This window comes from Pocillopora damicornis, chromosome 13 (assembly GCF_964200805.1).
Source record: "Pocillopora damicornis chromosome 13, jaPocDami1.2, whole genome shotgun sequence".
Classification (NCBI taxonomy): Eukaryota; Metazoa; Cnidaria; class Anthozoa; order Scleractinia; family Pocilloporidae; genus Pocillopora; species Pocillopora damicornis.
In genome coordinates this window covers 11,834,879-11,857,566 of record NC_142682.1, presented here as the reverse complement: position 1 = coordinate 11,857,566, position 22,688 = coordinate 11,834,879, and the positions used below count along the sequence as shown (strand labels likewise).

General features: G+C 37.6%; 2 protein-coding genes and 1 pseudogene across 3 annotated transcripts; all 3 read right to left on the bottom strand.

Moving 5' to 3' along the window:
- Window positions 1-1,479: 1,479 nt before the first annotated feature.
- On the bottom strand, window positions 1,480-2,985 carry LOC149035502 (uncharacterized protein KIAA1958-like; annotated as a pseudogene).
- A 5,287-nt stretch (window positions 2,986-8,272) lies between these two features.
- LOC113683826 (melanopsin-like) lies at window positions 8,273-15,301 on the bottom strand. 2 transcript variants are annotated; one of them, XM_089191926.1, is made up of 2 exons: window positions 15,184-15,301; window positions 8,273-10,381 (listed from the first exon to the last, which is right to left on the bottom strand). In XM_089191926.1, the coding sequence occupies exon 2, from the start codon at window positions 10,355-10,357 to the stop codon at window positions 9,392-9,394; it is 966 nt and encodes a 321-aa protein (XP_089048052.1). In that variant the 5' UTR covers window positions 10,358-10,381; window positions 15,184-15,301; the 3' UTR covers window positions 8,273-9,391. The 2 variants fall into 2 exon arrangements, with proteins under 2 accessions (XP_089048052.1, XP_027056907.2); XM_027201106.2 differs by lacking the exon at window positions 15,184-15,301 and adding an exon at window positions 12,836-12,972.
- Window positions 15,302-21,132: 5,831 nt separating this feature from the next.
- Window positions 21,133-22,241, bottom strand: LOC113683853 (melanopsin-like). Its single transcript, XM_027201142.2, has one exon. It carries the CDS (start codon window positions 22,208-22,210, stop codon window positions 21,248-21,250), a length of 963 nt encoding a protein of 320 aa, XP_027056943.1. The 5' UTR covers window positions 22,211-22,241; the 3' UTR covers window positions 21,133-21,247.
- Window positions 22,242-22,688: the final 447 nt, after the last annotated feature.

Below are 22,688 nucleotides of genomic sequence, written 5' to 3'. Positions count from 1 at the left end.
CTTTAGAATTCCTTTGACTTCAAAGCTATCATCAAATACTTAAGAACTAACATAAAGGCATATACCTGATAGTAATCTTTTCTGATTTTCCGAGAATATATTGTATTTATCTAATAGTCCCAGTTGTTTCACCCGTTATTCCTAATGGCCGCTGGCCTCCATCCTATTCGGTTACAGGTGCATAAATTAGGTAACTTGCCTTCGCTTCTACGTTTTTAGCTTGATTTTGGCCCACTTTTCGTAAATCACTTTTCGTAAACAACATACGGAGGGAAACTGTTTTGATTACAATTTCTTTGCTACTGACTCGAAAATTCCCGTCACGATGTTCCGAAATTTCAAATACTCAATAGTCTTTCCAAAGGCAACTTAACAAGTACCCCTTGCAAGTGAATATGATAAAGGAACTAAAGAGTCTCAGTTTGAAAAGGTATGAACAACAACTTAATAGATCATCTTCACACTTTGCACTTTGGCACTTTGTTGTATACATAGGTATATGTTTCCAGATTTTCTCAGCTAATAAAATGTAATGCATCATAAGAAGGAAAAATGAGTTTGTCTTGAATAAAGAGGAAGGTGCTCGTTTTCAAAAGACAAATCACGCTATTGTCGAGTGTTTGAAACAAAAACTGAAAACATGATTCCATCTTCGCCTTAATGCAGGTAGATTTTCCCACGATCCTCTATTTTTCTCGAATGCCTCCCCAGTCTCCTCGCCTTAAAACGAGGCTGAACGGTATACTTTGTATCTAGTTTCGATCCAGCTGAAAAAAGGGGGGGGAGTCGATCTTTTAGTGCAAGTTTTAGTCGTGAAAAAAAGGGGCGAACTTGATCAGCTGGATGACGATGGCGAATTCGGAAGGAGAAGTATTTGGAAAATGCTTGCGCAGATTCTGCCCATTTGTGGCTTAAAAAAATACATTACTTCATAAACGCTTACAGTTTTTTTCAGGCTGGTGACCCAAAATAATCTATGGTGTAGGACTCAATGAAATGGAAGTTTAACTCAATGATCTTTATGAAAAAGCTTTCGCGATCAGATTTTGATTGGATAAATTAGTGTAAAGTGGTGAAAATTATGCCATTACTATTAAATATAGATTACTTCATGGGGAGGGCACGCGTACGGCATTTTCGCACGAGTTGGTGATGTATTAGAAATCGAACGAATAAGCGCAGCGAATCAGTGACATTTCTGATACAAACCAACAAATGCGAAAATGCCGTACAAGTGCCCTCCAAATGATGTAATTTGTTTATTTCATACATCTTAAGATTCCCCTTTTTTGTTGTTGTTTTATTTTATTTCTATTTTCATATGAGCTTATAAGTCATTCAAATAAAAGTGAACACGCTGCTTTCACCTACTAAATGTAGCTATAATTGCGTAAAAATGAGCTCAAGTAGCTCTACAAAATTTCAAACAAGCTTTATTCCATTACTTTAATAATACTTTTAAAAAAGTCAGTTAGTGGTAAAGTTTTTCATTGAAGTGTTGGGCTGTCGTCATCATCCGACGATTCAAGAATTCGTTCTATTCGTTTGTAGCTTCGTTACGTAGAAATTAAATCATCTGCACAAGTGCCGGGTGACTAGTTCACAGTGATTATAGTTTTGTTGACTTGTCCATCGTAGAATACGGTTCCACTGAAGGGTTCAGCTACAGGAAACATCGAGGTTTTTATGAACGAAGCTTCCGCTTCGGCCGTCAAAGTGGTGGTTGCAGCAGTGCGTGAAGCATTGTTGTTTGCGTTTCTCGCGGCATTGCATGTTGAGGGCTTTGAGCTCAGTATCAATGACATATTCTTCTGTTGCTCTTTAGAAACAGAGCTGTAGTTGTTTATACTTTGCAAAGTACGTTAAACTGAAAGCTGCATGATGTGAGCGGGGGGAATATTGCGGCTATCGTTAAGTTTTTTTATCATCGTTTTTCTTGCACTGTGGTTCGTGAGCCGTCGCTTCTCGTCGAGTCCAGCTTTGTTTGCCATAGTTTTCATTAACGAGTTCAGTTTGTTTACCCCCATTGCACCTGCCTTAAAAGCCAACATCTGCCAGAATCCTTTGAACAATTGACACTAAGATATAAAGGGGCCTCGGTGGTCAGTACTGAGTTTGGTCTTTTCTCGCTATAAATTTTGTAAACAAACACGGAGTTTCTTTCATCTGGCCCCTCTTGAGTAGCGAAAGCTTTAGGCTTGACTGATCTGATATTTCGAATTTCCGCTCCTGTTCTCATTTGGTCTGTCGTTCAGAGTATTCTAAATATTCAGGTCCGTCCACATCTCTAATATGTTGAACATCTCCCCAAGTCATTTGTCGGTGCTCGTTACAGCTTCTCAACCCGAAATAAATGGAGTTCATAAACTACAACGTGTTCAATGAAAGCCTTAGCACTCGTAATTCCAAGCAGGTTTTTCATGTATAGAATGTTCACCTCCTCGTCTGTTATAGCCTCGACTGCGTTTGGCTTGTTGCCTTTCCCTTCCTATTACAGTTGTCTGCTTCGAGACTCCGAAGCTATTCGAGTTTGTTCAAACTCAAGGTCCTCCATTTTGCTCTTTGGATATTTACAAACTTTTAAGTGACGGTTAAAGCTGGAAAGAAATCCTCTCAGGCTTGAAGGCTCGAATTCGCCTCCGTCTTTACTCTTGACAGTTATTATAAATTCACTCAAGAAATCACCCAGCTGCTCTGGCATAATCTCTTCCACTTTTCTCTCTGCACTCTTTTTTTTCAAAAACGCCATGAAAATGGAAATGTCTCTCTTCATTTTGGTAGCGTGTTCTTGTTTTCCTGCTCCTGAATAAGCTCATTTGCGGGCTTTTCTGACGCAGGAAATCGTAAACTTGAGGTTTCGGCCATCTCAAATAGCTAAATTTAGGGAATAAATTTGACTACAGAACTCCAAACCCCTTTCAAAATGTTTACAAAACCAACAACGAAGCTAAGTTTCAAGTAAACTGACGGGGCAGGAAGAGGAGAAGGCGCAAAAACGAAGTACTTCTGACAGGTTCTTCGTGATTGGACGAAACGTTTTCTCCACGCGTGAAATTGTCCTTTCTCTGATCTGATTGGCTGTAATCAGCCGTGAACTGGGTTTTGAGACGACAGATTTCGTAGTGAAAATCTCAGTATGTATGAAATATTATATTTTTCTTCGATCTTGTCACCAGTTAGTGTTTTAATCTGAGTCTTTGCTCAACAATTAGAGAAGCCTCGACTGTGCTCTGTTCTATTGGAAAGCACGCAGAAAGCGGCTAGAACACGAAAGAAGTGTAGGGAGGAGCAAAAGACGTGGTCGAGTGTTTCTCCCCACTTCTTGAGTTCAATTCCCCACGCGTTACTTTTAATTTTCAAAACATTCCTCATGATTACCAAAGCGCACAACAATGTCGTCAGCGTGCTCTATACTCTCCGCCAAAAAGCACGCCACAATTAGTCACTTCATGATTACCAAAGCGCACAGTAGTGTCGTCAGCGTGCTGTATACTCTCCGCCAAAAAGCACGCCACAATAAGTCACTCAGAATCTATTTTAGAATGGTTAAATAATCTGATTGGACCAAGACTAAAGCTGTCAAAAATGTCAAACCATCAAAGTTCACAATCCGCCGCTGTGACTGATCCACTTCCACTCAACGCATAGGAAAGAATATCAGAGCAAGCTCTCAGTTGTTCACTCAAAGTGTGGACGATGTTATTTCTAAGGCCTGCTTCACCGTGGTGACCGGAGATCGCCATGATGAGCTGCCCACGATTGACCTCAGCATGATCGCAGTCGCTCTGACATCGTCATGATTTTTATGAATTTAAACAGTTATGCCAGTTTCGTAATGGTTTTCATCATTCCTTTTTTTTGTTTTTGAACACGAAACTATATATACTTTACGAGTGTTAGCTATGCTTGACCTTTATTACCGTACGTAAGCTAACAATCTAACTGAGTGTGAAGACCTTCAGAGCTTGGACCGTCCATTTCGTTTTCTCCTTGAGGATTTTCGTCTCTGCTCACGTTATAATAACGTCAATTACGACGCTTGGCATTTTTACAAAACTTTGCGGTTTGGTTCTTCTGTTGGTACTTGCCGGTTCGCTTGTTCCGAAATTTCACTTCCAGTTAACCAAAAAAAGGCTAGAGATAAGTCCGGGAAATGGTTGGACACAGCACAAATTGGCAGAAGGTGTGACATTCAGCTCCGTGTTCTGTATTATGATAGAGCATGCTCTTTCAACCAATGACAGCGCGCATGATATACGAACCTTATCATAAATTAGCATAGTGGACCTCTCTATCTAGTGACTGCTGATAGAGATACATACGGTATGCTGGTCTTGATGGATAATTCAGCATTTATAAACTCTAAATATCGTATGCCAGTTTGGAATAGGAAAGAAAAGTCGTTGATGGATGAACACGTTTTAAACAAATGCACATATCCTACTTGCATCGAATTTAGCGAACAATAAGGGCAAAACTTAAAACCGTAATACACTGCAGCTGGTACCATTCACAGCGGCGAAGTGCATTGATGTTCATATCTAGAGACTGTATCTATAAGGATAATCCACTCAAGAGGACGTTAAATGGCACTTCGTGGCAACGAAGAGGCAGGAGAACTTTATTTACTGTCAGTAATGGCATTCCTGTACAATTCCATCTTGTTTAGTGACTACTTCTGCACGGATCATACGTTGATGAACACGTGGTTAATAGCAATGAAAGTGGACATATCCCAGATCAAATGTATGCAAGGTTTAGAAAACCAATGAGTGTTATTTGGAATTATAAACATTCATTACTTCCACTCGACTTGGTCTGGTCACCTTAATTGCGCGAATTATGCGGCGTTGAAACCATCCTGAAACAATAGCATAGAGTAATGGTTGAGAAAAAACGACATTTTGGCAAACACAGTGCACGCAGTAGTTGTAATCGTTTTCCCCGAGAATTTTCAGAAAGGATACCGCGACATACGGAGACCACGAGAGGAGGAAAGCCTCAATGATGATCAAAAAGTACTTCATAGATTTATGATGTTTTTCCAGTAAGGCTATCCTACTCATTTGATATGTTTTCACCAAAATTCGTCCGGAAATTTTATGGATCTTATCATAGCGAAACGTTATCAGTGTAATGGGCAAACCTTAGCAAGCAATGAATATAGCCGTAAAATACGTTATATCAATGGGGTAAGTTGAGTCCCATATGATTGAGCAGGTTTCATTGGTTCCATCTTTTCCTTATCGAGACCATCCAAATAGAGGTGCAACGCTAAATACCAGCGAATAAGCCCATAATCCTATGACTATCCACAGAGTCTTCGTCTTGCTGAAGTAAGACTCTTTAAAGGGAAAAAAAAGAGGGCTGAAAAACGGGTGTCCAAACTCCCAGCATTATAACGCCGTTGAAGAAGATTCTCAGGGAGCATACGAACAGCTTGACCACAGAGAAGATTGTGCTCCAGTTACCAATCGCGTTCATGTTAAATCCTAATTCACTCTATCTTACTGAGCTTTCTTACGTAGGCGGCTTTAATGTGTACTGCTCCTGCTTTCTTTTTGGCAAAAAACGTAAAATTTCTCCTGCCATGTGACAGAGGCTTAATTCCGGCTCTTATTTTTGAGTGCCTGCTGAAAAAGGCCATTAGTTTCACGACTTTAATGTTCTTTTAAAGGAGGTACTTTAGACATAAAGTTTGTTTGCCTGCTAAGCTGCGATGCTGGGGAAAATGGAGCAATATAATACTGATATACTACAATTAGTCAAAACATCATGGAAATCTGCAATGTAAATGAATATCCCTCACAAGCCTACAACCAACTTAATAGAACACTTATCTCGTTATTCTTACATGATTCCAACAATATTTACGTCTGAAATGGTAAGGTTCTGACAGTGTGAACAGTATGGCGTGTTACACACCATGTCTAGCCATTCACCTAATGCTATGAGATAAAACTCTCTGAGTTTCGAATTTCTTTTCCTCCATCGTCTTCCTATGACAAAAATAAATAGATGATGAAAAGAGAGAGGAAAAACGAGCTTTTCTCTTTTCAACGAGAATTCGCTATCCTTTTTTCATTTGTTTTTTATTTCCTCAGGAAAGGCTCTGAATGTGTACATTGAAATAAGTACAAGGGACGATTCTTGTTTTGATTTTTAGTCTCAAGGTCATTTTAATCTCTATAAACGGACGATGCCACAAAGTCCAAAAAAAGGGACGCATCCAGGATGTAGGCAGTGTGATTCAGCTTAGGCTAGGGATTAAGAAAACAAGTCGCACGAAATTGTAAATTTAGAATAAGGTGATTTCATAAATACATACGTTTCCTTTCACTCCCTCGCCTTGTTCGGTTTCATTTTTTTTATGAATCTCCAGTTTACATAGAAGGTATTCAGTGATCTGATTCATTTTGCATAAAGATTTATTTGTCTTAGAATAATTACCAAAATAATGCACCATTTAAAATCGAAAATTAAAGTGAAGAGCGTTACCCTGTTGGGAATTTCAGTGAATACTTAGTCAAAGATCCATTAATTTAAGTTTGTGCCGAGCAGCCCGAGTACCAAAGTTTCATGTTTTGCATTTTATTTTTTAATATTGCATAACTTCAACACGGACTCTGTTTTGATGCACATTTTCATGTAGACCAACGTGTTTCGATTGCCGTAATTAGCTATACAGCTTCCTCGCGCATTTTAAAGCGGCCCGAAGCGGATAAAAAATCCCCTGCATTTACACGCTGGAACGATCATCGACACGAAAGGGCTTTTGGGGTCGAATTGCATTTGACCTCTCAGGTACTATTTGCGATGGGTATTTTCAAAAATACTTTTTAGAGAGTAAGTAAAAACCTGATAACATATTACTTGTGGAGGGTGCATTCTCAGTCCGACAAATTGCATGATATTTTCACCGAGATAATATGCCAACTCACTTGCTACCAATCGTGTATTTAGTTTTGCTACAGAGCACGTTACGGGTATATCTCGAAGCCTTGAGTAACGGGAAGAAAGCTAAAAATGTTGTTATGGAAATAAAGAGTTAATGATTCGTGTATCTAAAAAACTTCAGTCCACATAGGGACTCGAAAATTCGAAACAATTAATCAAAGTTGTGGTCAGAAAACATGAACTAAATCTGGCAATATCTTAAGGGTCATAAAATACAAAAAACAAATTCCCTTCTAAAGAAGACAAGCAACCAGTCCAAATAAATGAAAATCAATGTTTCTTCAAAAATCTACGACATTTCACTCAACACTGAAATGTATATTAAAAAATCGATGTGCTTCTCTAACTTGTGATCAGCATCTCTCGAAACCTAATGTGCTAACTGCATTTTAAAGTAAAAAAAAAAAAGAGCTCACCTTAGTCTTTTATGGGTTACAAGTACATGAAGTTGAGGTTAACGATTTTGCAGAAAGGCTTTGTTATTGATGTGTTATCCTTAAATATGAAGACATATTTAAAAATTACTGAACTTTTTTTGATAACTATGAGTTTTTTTGATAGATTATCGGGGAAACACAAATATCAAAACTATAGAAATGAATGACAAAACCGTTTTAGGCCACATCTTAAAACTGAAAACATCCACTGCTCTGTTATGATTCATAAATCTATTCTCAATTCAGTACCCTCTCTTTTTATGCTGCGAGGAGACAAATTTAGCATCTTTTATACCCGAAAAAGATGAAAGGTTTAATGCCTTCTTGCTTGTGGATTTCTGAATTTGATGACATGAAAATGACCTTGCCTGTCAGCAGGTGTTCCAGCTTTTTTTTTTTCTTTTTCGACTCAAACACCTCTCATCTTTCTTTAACCAGTTGCTTACTAAGTTTACAGCATTGCATAGGGTCGGTTAAACTCAATCATGGAAAATTCTGCCCTCTTAATTCGTAATTTGTCAGAAAGGTAAACCAAATAATAAATTCCATACTCGTCCTTCAGGGAAATTTTGCAACCATTATTGAACGCCATTAAAAGCCATTTAGTTTTAAATATTCGGCAACTAAAGGATGCGGCAGCATTTTTCCTCGGATATTTCAAAGGACATCCGTCATGTTCATTTTACGAGAAAACTTTGTCACACAGGTAGAAGAGTTTTTAAAGACTAAACAGGAAGGGGAGCCGTCGGAACAGTAACAAGGATGTTTATTCAACTTGAATAAATATCCTTGTTTAATATCAAAGTTAAAAATACTTTTTTAACATCAATGATAAATATCCTTGTTTGACATAATCTCTTTAAGAGAACGACATGATGTCAATAAAACGATTTATTTTCCACTTTCCCCAAAGGTTAACGGTCATAGTTCGCACACTCGTCATCAGAAATCCTGTAAGGCTTTACTAACTTATTGAGCTCCCGGTCTTCCCGGTTGGCGGGCGCTGGAACGTTCCCAAACACTCTTAGTATATGAAGTGGTATAAAAATGTGAGCCATTCAGTCTCCAAGATGGGTAGGTTTCAAAACTAGACTTAACACCCACAAAGCAAAGGTTTATCTATCATAAAAATCCATCGAAAGCAAATACCAACAATAGTTATTTCTATATGTTACCTCGATCTGATAACCTCACAACTTTTGACGCGAATTTTTCAAGCGATAAACTGATGGCAAATTTTCTCATCACAAATAAGGACAATATACCATGATACTCATTAAAGGTTTTACAAATGCTCTGCTTTCAACGTCCACAGGCGTCAAGTCAAACTGTTATTACAATATTACAATTTGAACAATTTCTACAGAATAATATTTTCAGTTCTCAGTACACTTTCTCACCTACATTTCAATAGTGGCCTTCGTTGCACTATTTTGTTTGACAATTATTATTGCTGAATAAAACACTAAACACTAGTAATAAAACCTCCATTACAATACTTACGTTTAAAAAAAATACTGAGGACACCAAAAATTAATCTTACAATTCTCAGGATTGAGGAGGTAATAAGATATTTGAGAAAGGAATACGTTCATTGTATTAACCTAAGCAAAGCAATGATCGTGGAACATTTCTAACGTTGAAATAGGAAATGCTATCAGAAACTAGTTCTCTCGTGTTAATTTTCAACATTTCAGAAAGAGAATTTTAAAAATCGAACGATTACACCCAATACCGTGTAATAGTAGCAGAGTGCACGCAAAACTATAGGAAATGTTAGGCAAGTTTTATGCTTTCCTTGTATAAGAATGCTTAGTCAACAATAAAATATGAAGTCACGACAGCACTGGTTGGTCCAATGTATTATGGTACCTTAAGAGATAATGTTTAGAGAATAAGTGCTTGTAAATTGAATGGTGATCATCTGGTGATACCAATCGAACCGGTTTGTTTACAAATCAGGAGTCAATCGGGGTTTCGGTCAAGGAATATAGCACTTAGAGAGCTAGTGCTACAGACGTTAGGTGAAAAGCATCTGCAGGAACAACCACTCGATTTGGTTTGTTTATGGGAATCGCCTGAATCATTCGGCGTCGAAACTTCCGCGACACAATGGCATACAGCATTGGGTTGACTAGGAATGATGTCTTTGCGAAAACGCTACATGCACTGGTAGCAACAGCATCAACGCTTCCCCCGAAAATTGTCATGAAGGATACGATGGCATAAGGAGACCACGAGAAAAGGAAAACTGCTATGATAATTAAAAAGTACATGGCCGATTTACGATGTTTTTTCAACAGAGCTTCAGACATAGTCATGGCCACCCTATTTATTTGTAGAGAAGTTTCGACGACATGACTAGAAACTTTATGAATTTTGTAATAGCAAAATGCAATAAGTGTGATAGGTAAAACGTAGCAAGCAAAGAATATTATTCCAAAATACGCCTTGTCACTAGGAACTTTCGATTCCCAGATGATCGAGCATGATTCATTGGTTCCTTCCAACCCATATCTTGACCAACCTAATAACGGTGGCAGGCTGAAGACTAAAGAATACATCCAAGAGCCAAAGACTATCCATAAGACCGTCCTCTTGCTGAAGTATGAATCTCTGGAAAGAGATCTAGTGATGGTAAGGAACTTCCCCACCGAAATTACAGCCAAGTGGGTGATGGAAACGAGTGCCAGAAGGAAAATCATGAAGGCGTGAGCTTTACATCCAGCCATACCAAACGGCCATTGCTTCTGGAAGTAAAATGCAATCGAAAATGGAATGGCCACTGAGCAAGAAACGAGGTCACTCACCGCAATACTGAGAATGAGGTAGCTTGGTGGTGATGAACGACGGAGGTTCTTGCAAATTGTCAAAATTACTAAGCCATTTAAAATAATTCCAAAGAAGCAAACCACAAACTTGATAACTGCGAAAACTGTGCTCCAACTGCTATTGGCGTCCATTTCTCTGACGAAGGTTCTTTTTTTCTACAACAAAAGCAAAGAATTTTATAAGCGGCTCAAAAAAAATATCTTTAAAGACGCTTTCCTTTTGGTGAGAATTTTTTACTAGTGACACGAGAAAATAGCTTTCCTTTACGATATGAAGGAGGCTTGCGTTTCGCAACGTTTTTGAAAACGCCGCACGATAAGACCATTACTTAACTAACTTTGATTTGTATAATAAATGTATTTCTTAGACCAGAGGAAGTTGTTTTCTAGCGCCGGATAAATATTGTCCAATGAGCTCGTTTAATAGCTTATAACGAACTAAAGACGGAAGCGACAAATTTAGTGTGTTAAACACATCACCTATGGTGATAAATCTATGTGGGGTACAACCAGCTAATTTGCTGATGGATTCTGAAGTGAATCTTTATTTTAAAAAAAAAACTGTTAAACACTGTTTTTTTTTTGGAAGTACAAAATAGAACAAAATTAGGCCGCTGTCTATTCCAACCATACCATCTTAAAAATAATTTTCCCATACAAATGTCTGCTGTTTGGGAAAAAATCATTGTAGAGCAATTTTCTTGTATACTTCAGACCTTTAATCCCGCTGTCGAGTGTCATCAGATAATACTGGTCTTGCCTAGGTTTTCCCAACCATTAACTAAATGTTAATTTTTTTTTTCCATTAAACAACCCTCTTTCCTTTAGTCGCATACTTCTTTCAACTATACGGGGCATTTAATTAGTTTTCTACCGAAGACTTCACATACCCGTCGAGACTTATCGTTGTTGGGAGGTGCTTATTGTATTTATCATTGGGTTACGATTACATTTTGAAGGTAAAGTTTGCAAGTTATGCCCTTTACAAAGTGCCGCCTAAAACATTTCATTAAAGAGATCGAAATTCGTAGTTCATTTTTGTTCCTGTCTGGCTTGCTTTTTCACAAAAATCTTAACAAATAATAATCATAAAATCAGTTAAATTTCAAATCTCCAGGAGATAAGACATTTACATTCCTGCTGCTTAGTATGATTGCTTTCTTTAGTTTTGAAAACCATAAATCTCACTCGTCGTTACATCGAGATACGAAGCACGCTGGAAGTTTGGAGAGCACGATAACAGCGTGACAGTTGCTCGAGGCGCAGCCGAGAGCAAACCAAGTTTCCTGAGTGCTTCACAAACTTTCCATGTGTTTCATATCCCAATGACAGCACAGCTGACGAATGAACCAATTGTTTAAAAATTGTAAATGCAGGTTTTTTAAATTTTGTTTCTCATTGATTGAAAACTTTTGAGGAAAAAAGAGAGATGTAGTTTTAGTTAAAATGTACTATAAAATCAATATATTAGATAAAAATCACAGAGCATGCCTAGGGAGATTTCAAAGTCTTCATGTACATGCATCAGGTTTGCCAGATAACCGCGTGCTTACCAAAACCTTACCTTAAAACGAAGCAAAATGACAAAGAAGTACTTCGTTACACGTGCTGCATTCTAAGAAATGCTAAATTTGCTATTCAGGAACGAAAAAGGTCAGAATTTCTAGCTTGTTAGCGAAACGTGCGAGAGAGTTACCATGCTTGCAGCGTTGTTTCCTAGACTTCACGTCTAGTAATGAACGTGAGGCTGTTTGCAAATTCTGAAATTTAACATTTTTAATACAAAAACTTCTTTTTAATTAACAATACTTTTGAGACATATCACACCTTAAGGTGATCTTTACCGGCTTAAAGATAGTTCGAAAGTGGCGAAGCTCAACTTAAAGTAAGGAAATATAGTTATATTTCCCAGTCCCCCATTCGTATCGCGTTGTTTAATACATCGATCGAAAATTCCTTTCGTCGCGTTTAAGGCTTAGATTTCCATTGTTTTCTAAATAGAGTATCGTTTAGCATATTTACTTTTCATTTTTTAGCTCATAAAGGTCTATCTCAATCCTGAAAGATTTCTACACTTCCCCACACTCATTATGCACACAGTTCTTGAATAAAGAAAACAAAGGTGACATTGGGCCTACGGCTTTGTTTTAGAGTAGTAGGGGATTATACGAAAATACTTCCCTCAATCAGAATGGAAAGGAAAACCCACCTTGAAAATCTTAAAAATCATCGCTTAACCGAAAGGGACTTTTGCAGTCATCACAGATGAAATGTATTTGCTTGAGGTATATTTTTGCGCCGGCATAATCGTGCACGAAAGGAACATGAAACACGCTCGCGCGATTGAATTTGATTATACGAATTTCCTAGCTTTGTTATATATTTCCTTTTCACGTCATGGCCCGTCAATGGCAATTTTCTTCACGTTTTTGAATTCAGACAAATTTCTTTTCATGGTAAAGGGGAGAGAGTTCACAATTGAACTCTTTCAGTGAAAGACAGTGAATAATAAAGTTTAAGAGAGAGTTCATAATTGAACTCTTTCAGTGAAAGACAGTGAATAATAAAGTTTAAATCAAAACTCCTACATTGGATGCATCAAATGCTCACCATTCGCTCCCGGTTCGTTGCAATTGCTTGTTCGTGTTTCGTCAATCAGGAATACTACCATATACCGCGTCTGGCGCCCGAAGAAATAGTAGTGATCACGAACTACCATAGAATTTCTTTTTCTCCTGTCCGCTCTAAAAGCATTTTGGTCTTTGCAGTACGTGAGAAAAATGTTTTGAGGGTTTGTGACTCCTTCTCCAATGAGATCGTTCTATGTAGCTGAGTGAAACTTCCCTATCGTTTCTATTTTTTCTTGTGGAAGTTTTCTCCCTGATCAAATACCATCAATTTTTGTTTTTAAACAGTACTTCCACGCCCACACGGTTACTGAGAAATATTAAAATATTTCTTGGTTGCATGAAAAGATGTAACTGAACCCACACGATGTATCCTTCCACGCCAAATCCCGGTCCTCCGATGCTTTGAGGGCGGTAATAAGTAATATTTTATTGACTTTTCGAGCAATGACTATACGAAAACATCATGGCTAGTGTTTTTCGTTATGAATCACGCCAATATTTCAATGCAATTTTTAACTTAGACATAGTTTGCAGAGTTGACAGAATAGCGCTTCGACCAGTTTAAAAATTCTTCCCTTCATCTTTACTTGTAAGGTTACTTTGTTAATTAGGAAGTCCGAAGTAAAATTTACCAGCAGTAAAACTACAAGTTATTTTTAATTGCTTCAGGGAAGAAAATCGTGAGTTTTATTTTAATATCTTTAAGCAGACGACGAGACAGGTTTTGCCGGCCTTAAAGCTATTACGTAATTAGTTATTTTGGCCCCTTCATTTTCACTCGAGGTTATACCACACACAACCATTTTTCCAACTCTGAACAAGAAAAAAAAACAGGACTTGTAGACACATGGGGAATTATTTCATGAATTTTTTGTGCAAAGAAAAATCTGAATTTAATGAAAGTCTGCTAACAAGATAAGTTTCAATTGCATGTTAAATCACAAATAAAAAAAGTCTTGAATGTGTCGTTGTTACGTAATGAGGCCCCTAACTGTGGCAACCAATTCATGATGAGCATATAATTACATGAAGCACTTTGAGATGGATGATGAATTGAAAAGTGTCCTTTCACTTTTCTTGAATAACTTTCATTTGCAAAGTTAAAATATTGCAGCCGCCACGACCCGCGCCCAAGTTCTAATAAAACAAAGCAATATTTAAAGGATCAAGATTTGCATTAAATCTTCTATTGAATCAATTGACAAGCTAAAACAAACTCATTGAGATGACGGTATAAATTTTTCTAAGTTGATGACGACAGATTCTATTCTTCGAGCGGATGCAGTTTTCGCCCCAAATACCTTTTAATATCTTTAAATTGAAGCATAATACTTTTATTCCACGAATGATCGGTTTGAAATGAATATTCATTGTACTATAATTGCTCAAGACCGTTACAAAAGCGAAGGGAAGTCACGTTCACAGTTTTTCGAAACTTTTTTTTTTTTTTTTTTTAACAAAAAAAGAACTATCGCACTAATAGAGAAAAACAACTAGTTTTAACTCTTCAGTCCAAAACTGTAAATGTGTAATCCTGTTGCTATCAAGCAAAACTGTTTCGATTCCCCATCAGGGGCACGTTTAAAAATTCTACAAAAATTTCATGATTCCATTGGCCACACAAAACATTTAGTGATCAATTAAATCTACAAAATTTTTTTATGGATTATTTGTGATTTGAGGAATCAACTTGATTCATACTCAAATTTAGCATTGAATTGTCCATGAGAAAGAAATATGAACAGCAACTGAAGCTCCTTAGAATTAGGTCTTACGCCTGAAGAGAAAGGCTTTACTTTTTCCACTTCTAACACCCACTTAATATTCCGAGATCATATACGTACCATAGGGTTATTGTAAGCTGAATCGCCTTTACATCATATCCCTATTTCGAACACATAAAATCTCGAAAGAATTCAGTTTTACCCTACGTTTACTAGAACGTGTTTAACTGGCATCTTTGATTGGGTAAATGCTTCTGTTCTTTTCTCAGTTTTTTTTTCAGAGTAACATCAGGTTGAACAGGAAGGCTAGCGCTGCAACTTCTCCTACACACCGTTCGCCCACAACACTCTTAGTTACCTAATCATCGTCCAAACATACCTTTTCAATCACCTAATCATTACATATCATATTGCATCACAGCATCCTTTCAATTATACCACGCAGTTCACTATTTTCGTCGAATTCCTTTAGGTTGTCACGTGTAAAACGTGCATGCCAAATAACGTGGAGTGTTTGCACGTGTTGGGTGACCGCAGCTGTTCGTTATAGAATTAATTGGGCAGTACAGCAAGCTAAAAGTATTGGGAAGAATGAAATGTTTACCTCCAATTGTGACTCATGATGTGAGTTGTAGCTTCCTCCTATTGAACTGATATGATTTTTTTTTGCCTCTTAAAGAGAGGTTGATATCACGGGTTTGACTTTGCTAAAGGAGGAAGAAGGCAATATGGTGAAACATCTTCGTCTTTTACAAGATAAAACTTCACGAAAGACAGCGGAAATAATAAAGTCATTTCACCTCAACAGTTTGCTTCATTTTCGAGGCCCCATTAGGGGGGTCTGAGTATCCCGTATCCCATCAATTTTAGGCCAAAATATCCCGTATTCCGTTAATTCTTGTTGTTCGTATCCCTATAATGCCAGTTACCGTCATGACGTCATTGAGCGTGATATGTTTAGGTAACTGATAACGAATATAAAATTTTCCGGGGGCTTTTCGTATTTTAAACAGAAATTACGTGCAAATAAGACATCATGTTTATCGATGGTATGCTTTTAAGTAACATTCTGTAAAGAATTGCTGAAGGACTGAGGCGACTTCAAAGCAACCGGGAAAGTGGTGCAAAATGCAAAAAGCCGTGAGGGAAGGGAAGAGTTGTTCTCGGACAAGAGCCAATATTGGTACCTATTGTCAATGTTGACAATATTTGATGGCAAAATGTAAAAAATCGCATTTGAAAGTTTTTTGTTTTTTTTTTTCACTTCCACTTCTTCTAAAAAATGAGAACTTGGATCTTCGATATCCCAGAATCTTTTTTAAACATCCTGTATCTCTTTAATTTTCCGCCCAAATATCCCGTATCCCTATATTTCTTTACCCAAATATCCGTCATCCCGATAACTCCTGATAGGGCCTCATTTTCTGCAGAATTTCTGTTTTCAGTAGAATCCCAATTTTGATGATCGATCTCAGAGTTACTTCAACGAAGTACGTTGTAGAAGCCCCGGTAAGAAAAATTCAACACTTTAGCCCCCTCCGTGTTTCGGATGAGTTTTCTTTTGTTTACTTAGCGAACGAAATATTATGTCCTAAAAGGCATCTCATTTTGGCGTCTATAGAATTTTACATTCGACTGTATTGCATGGAATTAGCCTTTGAGCTACGTTTTCCGACACGAAGAAAGCTGCCATCCTCGATAGGGACACCTCACGTCCCATAAAATCTGCACAAGACCAAATATTCACCTGTTTGACTATATTTATAGTTTGAGTCGCTAACGATTTCAGTCAGAATACCCCTTAACTTATCTGTCAGTAGGTTATTTTAGCGAGCCACCTTTTGGGGAAAATCGTTTGTTGTCAAGCTTAGACAGTGATTGACTCCATAAATAATATCCATATTATAATTAATAATAATACCTGCGCTATCTACAAGTACCTCTCACTGCATTCCAAATCGGACATGATACGTATGCTGATGGTTCTAATCAAAGTGCTCTGTGAGCAAACTCGTGAATTGACACATGATTTTCTTGGATTATGTTTAATGTTATCTGGTTTAGGGAATTTTGTGGTTGATTGTCATATCTGGAGTACGAGCAGTAGTTCAGTGTTCGCTAATGTAGCAAAGAAACAAAGTAACGTTGGGATAAGAAGGCATTACAATTGAAATGATCATACTATTGCATTTGACAAGGGTGGATGATGTCATGTGTTTTAAAAATATATCATTTTTGTTTCTGGTTCAATAGAAAAGGTTGGAAGTAAATGTAGGTGAAAAGTGAAATTTACTGTCTATCATTGTAAATATTGAAAAATCAAGGCAATACTGTCTTAATGTAAACATTAACGATTCCCTCTTTATCAAATGAGACAAACGGGAACGAGTTCTGAGTGATATAACTAAGCCAAGACTGCCACCGTCATTTTGGATCTCCGCCCGGGTAGATTTTAGTCACGTGCTAGGCAACGTACTGAATCAATAACAAGATAGAATTTCATTTCAGGCCTATTTATCAATTCTTTGATGTATAACTTTCGTATTTTAGTATGTAATATGTATTTTAAATCTTCAAATTGTCTTGAAACTTAAAAGAAAATTGTTCTTTTAAAATTCACTGAAAATCGGTAGCTAAAATTGTTTGTTTAGGTGTTATTTGATTTTCGTGTTAACATGTAATTTCGTTAGTCGCCGGCATTTTCTGTTGCTTGACACAGGAAAAACACACGATACGAAGCGTAATGATCGATTTTGTCCTCAATCTCACGCCGTAGCAGAAAAAGCTTTTGAACATCTGTAAACTCCGAGTGCTTCGCAGTAAAGGATATTTTCAATGAATCTTCGGATTGTTTTCAAGTTCAAGGATTGTAAATTACAATTTTATGAAAAACGAAGGTTGTTCTGTTATTCCAATGTGAATCCTTGCATGCCTGCCAGTCGCTGGCGCCTCTTGTTGAAACTAAAACGAAAAAAAAACTCTTTTAAGATTATCATTGGCTTCTTTGTCACCCCACCCCCCACCACTATTCTTAGCAACAAAGATCATCATTTCGTTTGTTTTTTGCTCGCCAAAAACTATCAAACGCACTCAAAAGCCTAAAATCGAAAAAAAGTTTACAGGAATCGACCAATCGAGCGAGCGAGCGAATGCCATTCCCCACATCGTATCTACAACTCGCTCTTACGCATGCGCACAATTCACGAGTTAAAAATTGATCACAGTGATAGTAAAGCGAATGTCTTACATAACCAATGGACCAAATTACTAAAAAGGACTTTCTGGCAATTCAAAGAGACTGCAAAGATGGGAAATGATTCTTGGAGGGATTGACCAGATATTGAGAGCCGTATAGTAATGAAGAACGCAATGGCAGGGGTTTATCACTCTTCGAGATGGCCTGCTGTAACGATTTACTTTTGAAAACACAAATGGTCCTTCGCAATATGTATCAATAAATATGACATGGCACCATCGAAACATTCAGCACCGCAAATAGACGGATTATATTATGGTGAAAAAGTGCTACGGTCCTGCTGTTGGCTAGCCGGTGAAAAAGAGGAACTGAATGATTTTTTAAATGACCAGACCGGTCTCCACACGCACACACACACAAGGTACAGCCTCTTCTCCTCTCTATTTCAATATTTGATTCGTCATACAGTCATGGGAGAGGGAAGGGCTCTTTGCAATAACGAGAAAATATTATTTTTCTCATCCCGAACGTGGGATGCAGAAAAAAAGCCGAATCACCACGAGGAATCGAACCTCAGAGCTCCAATGCTCTGTCGATCTCTGAGCTACGCTAAGAAGCACTATGGTAAGTCGCTCCACTAAGTATTAACATGATAACGCTTCGCGCATGCTGCTTGGATCAGAAATGTTGAATGCTTCTTGGAAGTATATAGAAATAAGAAAAAGAAAAGGTTTTAAATTTGTATTCTGTAAGATGTTTGCAAATAAAACTATCAGAATTTATTCCTTCCTCCTTTTATTTCTGAAGATTTTGATTTTTATTGCACCTTGAATTTTAAAAATTACTTTGTTATCTGTTTAATGTTGTCATTATTGCTACTTTATTCCATCATCTTGACCCTAATTTCCCCGTTGAATTGAAGGTAAAATAACAAGCAAAGTTGTTACTAAAGATAAAAAGTGGAGATTATTTTCATACCTTGCGAATGCAATCTATAAGTCTTGTCTGTCATATCCAAATTTTAGGATATTTGCGGTCATGATGATTTTTACGTAACATTTTAACAACTTAGATACAACGCACGCGCCTTGATTGGCCAAAAATCTATCGTTTGTTGTGCCGCCCACCCATAGAAAACTGAAACATCTCTCTCCAGAGATAGCCGCCAGATGTCTAGAATTTCCAAATTTTAATTCATTTTAACCTATGGTTTGAGAGGACGCTTTGAACACCAAAAACAACGAGAAAGACATTATTTTTGCAATGTTCACCAAATTTTCCATTTAACATATAGTTTAACTAACTGAATGTATAGTTTTTTCGCTGCGCGGTAAAAGTGAAAGAACTTCAGACATAACCGACTGCATTTTCTCAATTTTCTCGCCGAGAATGGAAAGATGCCATGTTTTTGCTTTCAGAAAAATTTCTAGCAACAACCTAGAAGCGTTTTCATACAGAATTTTATCGAAGAATTTCTTTACAAGGGAATAATTTAGTTTGCTGTCCGCGATTGTTGATAGTTTTAACAAGGACTTGAAAGCCTTAACCCGGCAGAGGCAGTAGAAAACATTTCGTTTAAGGAAATATTGTGCTGTAAGTGAAATAGCGTTTAAGCTACTGAAAAAAGACATTATTGTTGTCTTTCGATTCTGCTGTTTTTGTCGTAATGCGGTAATAATGTTATTTGAGAATTTAAAGTTACTTCCTGAAAATGTAAGTAAATAATATCTTTAAAAATGTTATAACTGACCTTTATTTCGCTGAAAGAGTACCGGAATACATCAAAACTGATTCCAAAGTCCAATTCTGGCCACAAAGTTCGTGTTTTCTCTGTCCAGTTTGAAGAATTTTGTTGCACTTTATAGTTTGAGCCTTTATACCTTGTGTATCGTTATTTCTAGTCAATTTTTTTTGGATTTCTGCTCAGGTTCTCGGTGCCATTGAGTTCATTTGTTAAGACAAATTTCAGTCTCTGCTCTCATGACCTACATTTCATTCAGTTTACTGTGCTTTGATTGGTCTATCGCACTTTTTGACAGGTTTACTGAGAATCAGCGTCTCTATCGCAAAATAAGAATAAATTTATCGGTCTGGCTGACAAACAATACTTAATATATTTATGTCATACATCCAATAAACGTGGAAGATTACGAGAAAAACCGATAAAAAGTTTGATTTACTCCTAAATAAGAGACAAGCAGCAGGCATAGTTCAAAGAGTAAAGGTTTTTCAATGCACTTACTCCCTTCGCGCCCTTCAACCTGATTCTGCAGTTAAAACTCGTGACCTTGCTGAAGACAAATATTCGACCCGGAAGTCTCCCGTGTAAGGAACGTTTTGTTTCGCTTTGCCTTTTTTCCCACGGTTTTCCGATGTACAAGTTTGTCTAGGTCCAAAATTATGGTCCTTACTGTCTTAAATCTGAGTTAAATCCCTTTTTCTTTTTCTTTTTTGGGCCAAATTATTTTGTATTTGGTCAGAGAAAAGATTCTTCGTCTTGACAGACGTTAGACTTTACTCTAGCGATATCAAGCCATCTCAAGGTTTGGGTGTCTTATTAACTCCTGGTAAAAACCTAAAAGTTAGAGCGCTTAACGCAGGACATCATTACCCTCCGCAAGGTTCCAGCCCAGAGGCCGGAATCTGAGGGGGCATCATAGGATTCCCCACGTTCTAGAAAAGTATCGTATGGGCAGTATGCGAAAGTTTCTCGATATGAAGAAACTAGGCGCACACACACAACGTGATAAATTGGAAGCACGAGATTGACCACGAGTCGCATTCAGCAAACGGTTTTAAGATTTTGCTCAATTACATTCGAAGGTGAGTATTCTTATCACCATGAGTATGTTTTATAATGAACAGTTTCAAAACCTAACTAGGGGAGAAAGGAAAAATTTTTATTTTTGGGAAAAATTAGTTTCGGTGCTGACAAAGGCCACACTTACATTTTTTTGTTTAAACGTTTTTCAATAGAAGTGAACTGCTTATTAACCAACTACCTTAAAATGTTTGGCCATCAAAATAGACAAGTATCATCCAACAGTTATATTCATTCCCACACTTGAAGATGCTCCCTTTAGGTAAACTTCCGAACTTCGTCGTCGTCGTCAACTTGTCAATGATTAGAAGCTGACGTTAGCCGATTGGTACCTGTGATCAACGCACCACTTGCAACGTCTTTTTCACAAGAACATACGCTAAAATGCTACTTTCAGGAACACGAAATGACAATGAATAAATTCATCAAATGTACAAGATCAGTCATTTTGAGGATTTTGAAACTCAGTTACTTATACAAAAAAGCGAGCCAATAAAAGTCAGTCTTTTTAACGTCAAGCGGTGTAAACTGTACAATAAGTACAGGCTGATGCACATCGATGATCGATCTTTTCGCTCTCAAACCCTCTGAAAAACTTATCTCTCAATGAGAGTTAAGTGCCAACAGCAATGAACAACCGATCTGTGAAATTCAAAGAGCTAATGATCTTGAAGTCGAAGGTAACCCGGTGGGTCCCACCACTCTATTTTGTCTGGTTATAGGAACTGATCTAACCAAACGTCTACGAAACCTGCGGTGAAAGATGGTGTAGAGTACTGGATTGACAAAAAACGATATCCTGGCAAAAACGCTGCATGAACTTGTCGTCAAGGGGCTTATGTTGATCCCTGAGACAAGAAGGAAGGATACCACTACGTAAGGCGACCACGGGATTAGAAATGCGGCTATGATAGTTAAAAAGTACATGGCAGATTTACGGTGCCGTTTTAAGAGAGCATGAGTCGCAGTTACAGCTAGGCAACCCATCCGCGAAGTGTTGACAACGATATGCCTAGAAACTTTGTGGATCTTGTAATAGCAAAACGTTATCACAGTCAGTGGTAAAAAATAACGAGCAACGGTTACAGTTCCAAAATATGCTTGATCTGCTGGTAAATACGACCGCCATTGTACTGAGCATGTGGCATTTGTACCTTCCGGACCATATCTTGACCATCCAACCAAAGGCCCCAAGCTGAAGCCAAGTGAGTACATCCAGGAAAACAAGATTATAAGCATCACCTTTTTCTTGTTGAAGTAAGAGTTTCTTGAAAGAGATCTGGTGATAGTCAGGTATTTTCCCGCGGAAATGGCGGCCAAATGGGCGATGGAGACCAGTGCCAGAAAAGATATCAAAAAAGCATGAGCGCGACATCCACGCACACCAAATGGCCATTCCTTCTGAAGGTGCTTGGCTATCGACAGTGGAAGAGCGATGGAGCATGAAAGAAAATCACTCACTGCGATACTAAGAATGAGATACGTCGGAGGAGATAAACGGTAGATGTTCTTGGAAATTGTATAAATTACTAATGTGTTAAACGTGATTCCTAACAAGCATACCGTGAACTCTACAGTCACAAAGATTATGTTCCACTTGCTCATTGTATCCATCCTCCCTCTCTCTTTTTGCAAAAACCTCGAGTTTCAAGGAAGAACCTTATCCTTTCCCCTTCCGTGATCTCTTAACAACATGGCAGTCTTAATGTTTCAATTATAACCGTTATTTATTCAGCTATGATAGATCTTCCCTTAAAGACTGCTCTCCCTTCGGCGATTATACTTAGCCGCTACCGGTGTCGTCGTTTGTTTTTGTGAAAAAAAAGAGCTGTTGTCGTGCTAAACTATCGGTGTTGAGGGTTTGATTAATTCAAAATCAGAGCGTGATACCCTTGAGGAATAGAAAAATATCTTTGGTCGAGTTTGATTGGAAATTTTATTACAATCAGTATAAATAGGGCGAGATTTGATTCAATTTCTCTTTTCCATGGTTTTTTCCTAGAAAAGCAATCTTTCTGATATGCGCTTTAAATAGCTAAGCTTTTAACTCTAAGCTCTTAAAAATAATTTAAACCCCTCAATTACTGCATTT

Coding starts and splice junctions, on each gene's coding strand:
- LOC113683853 (XM_027201142.2), bottom strand. CDS start 22,210: ATGGATACAATGAGCAAGTGGAACATAATCTTTGTGACTGTAGAGTTC.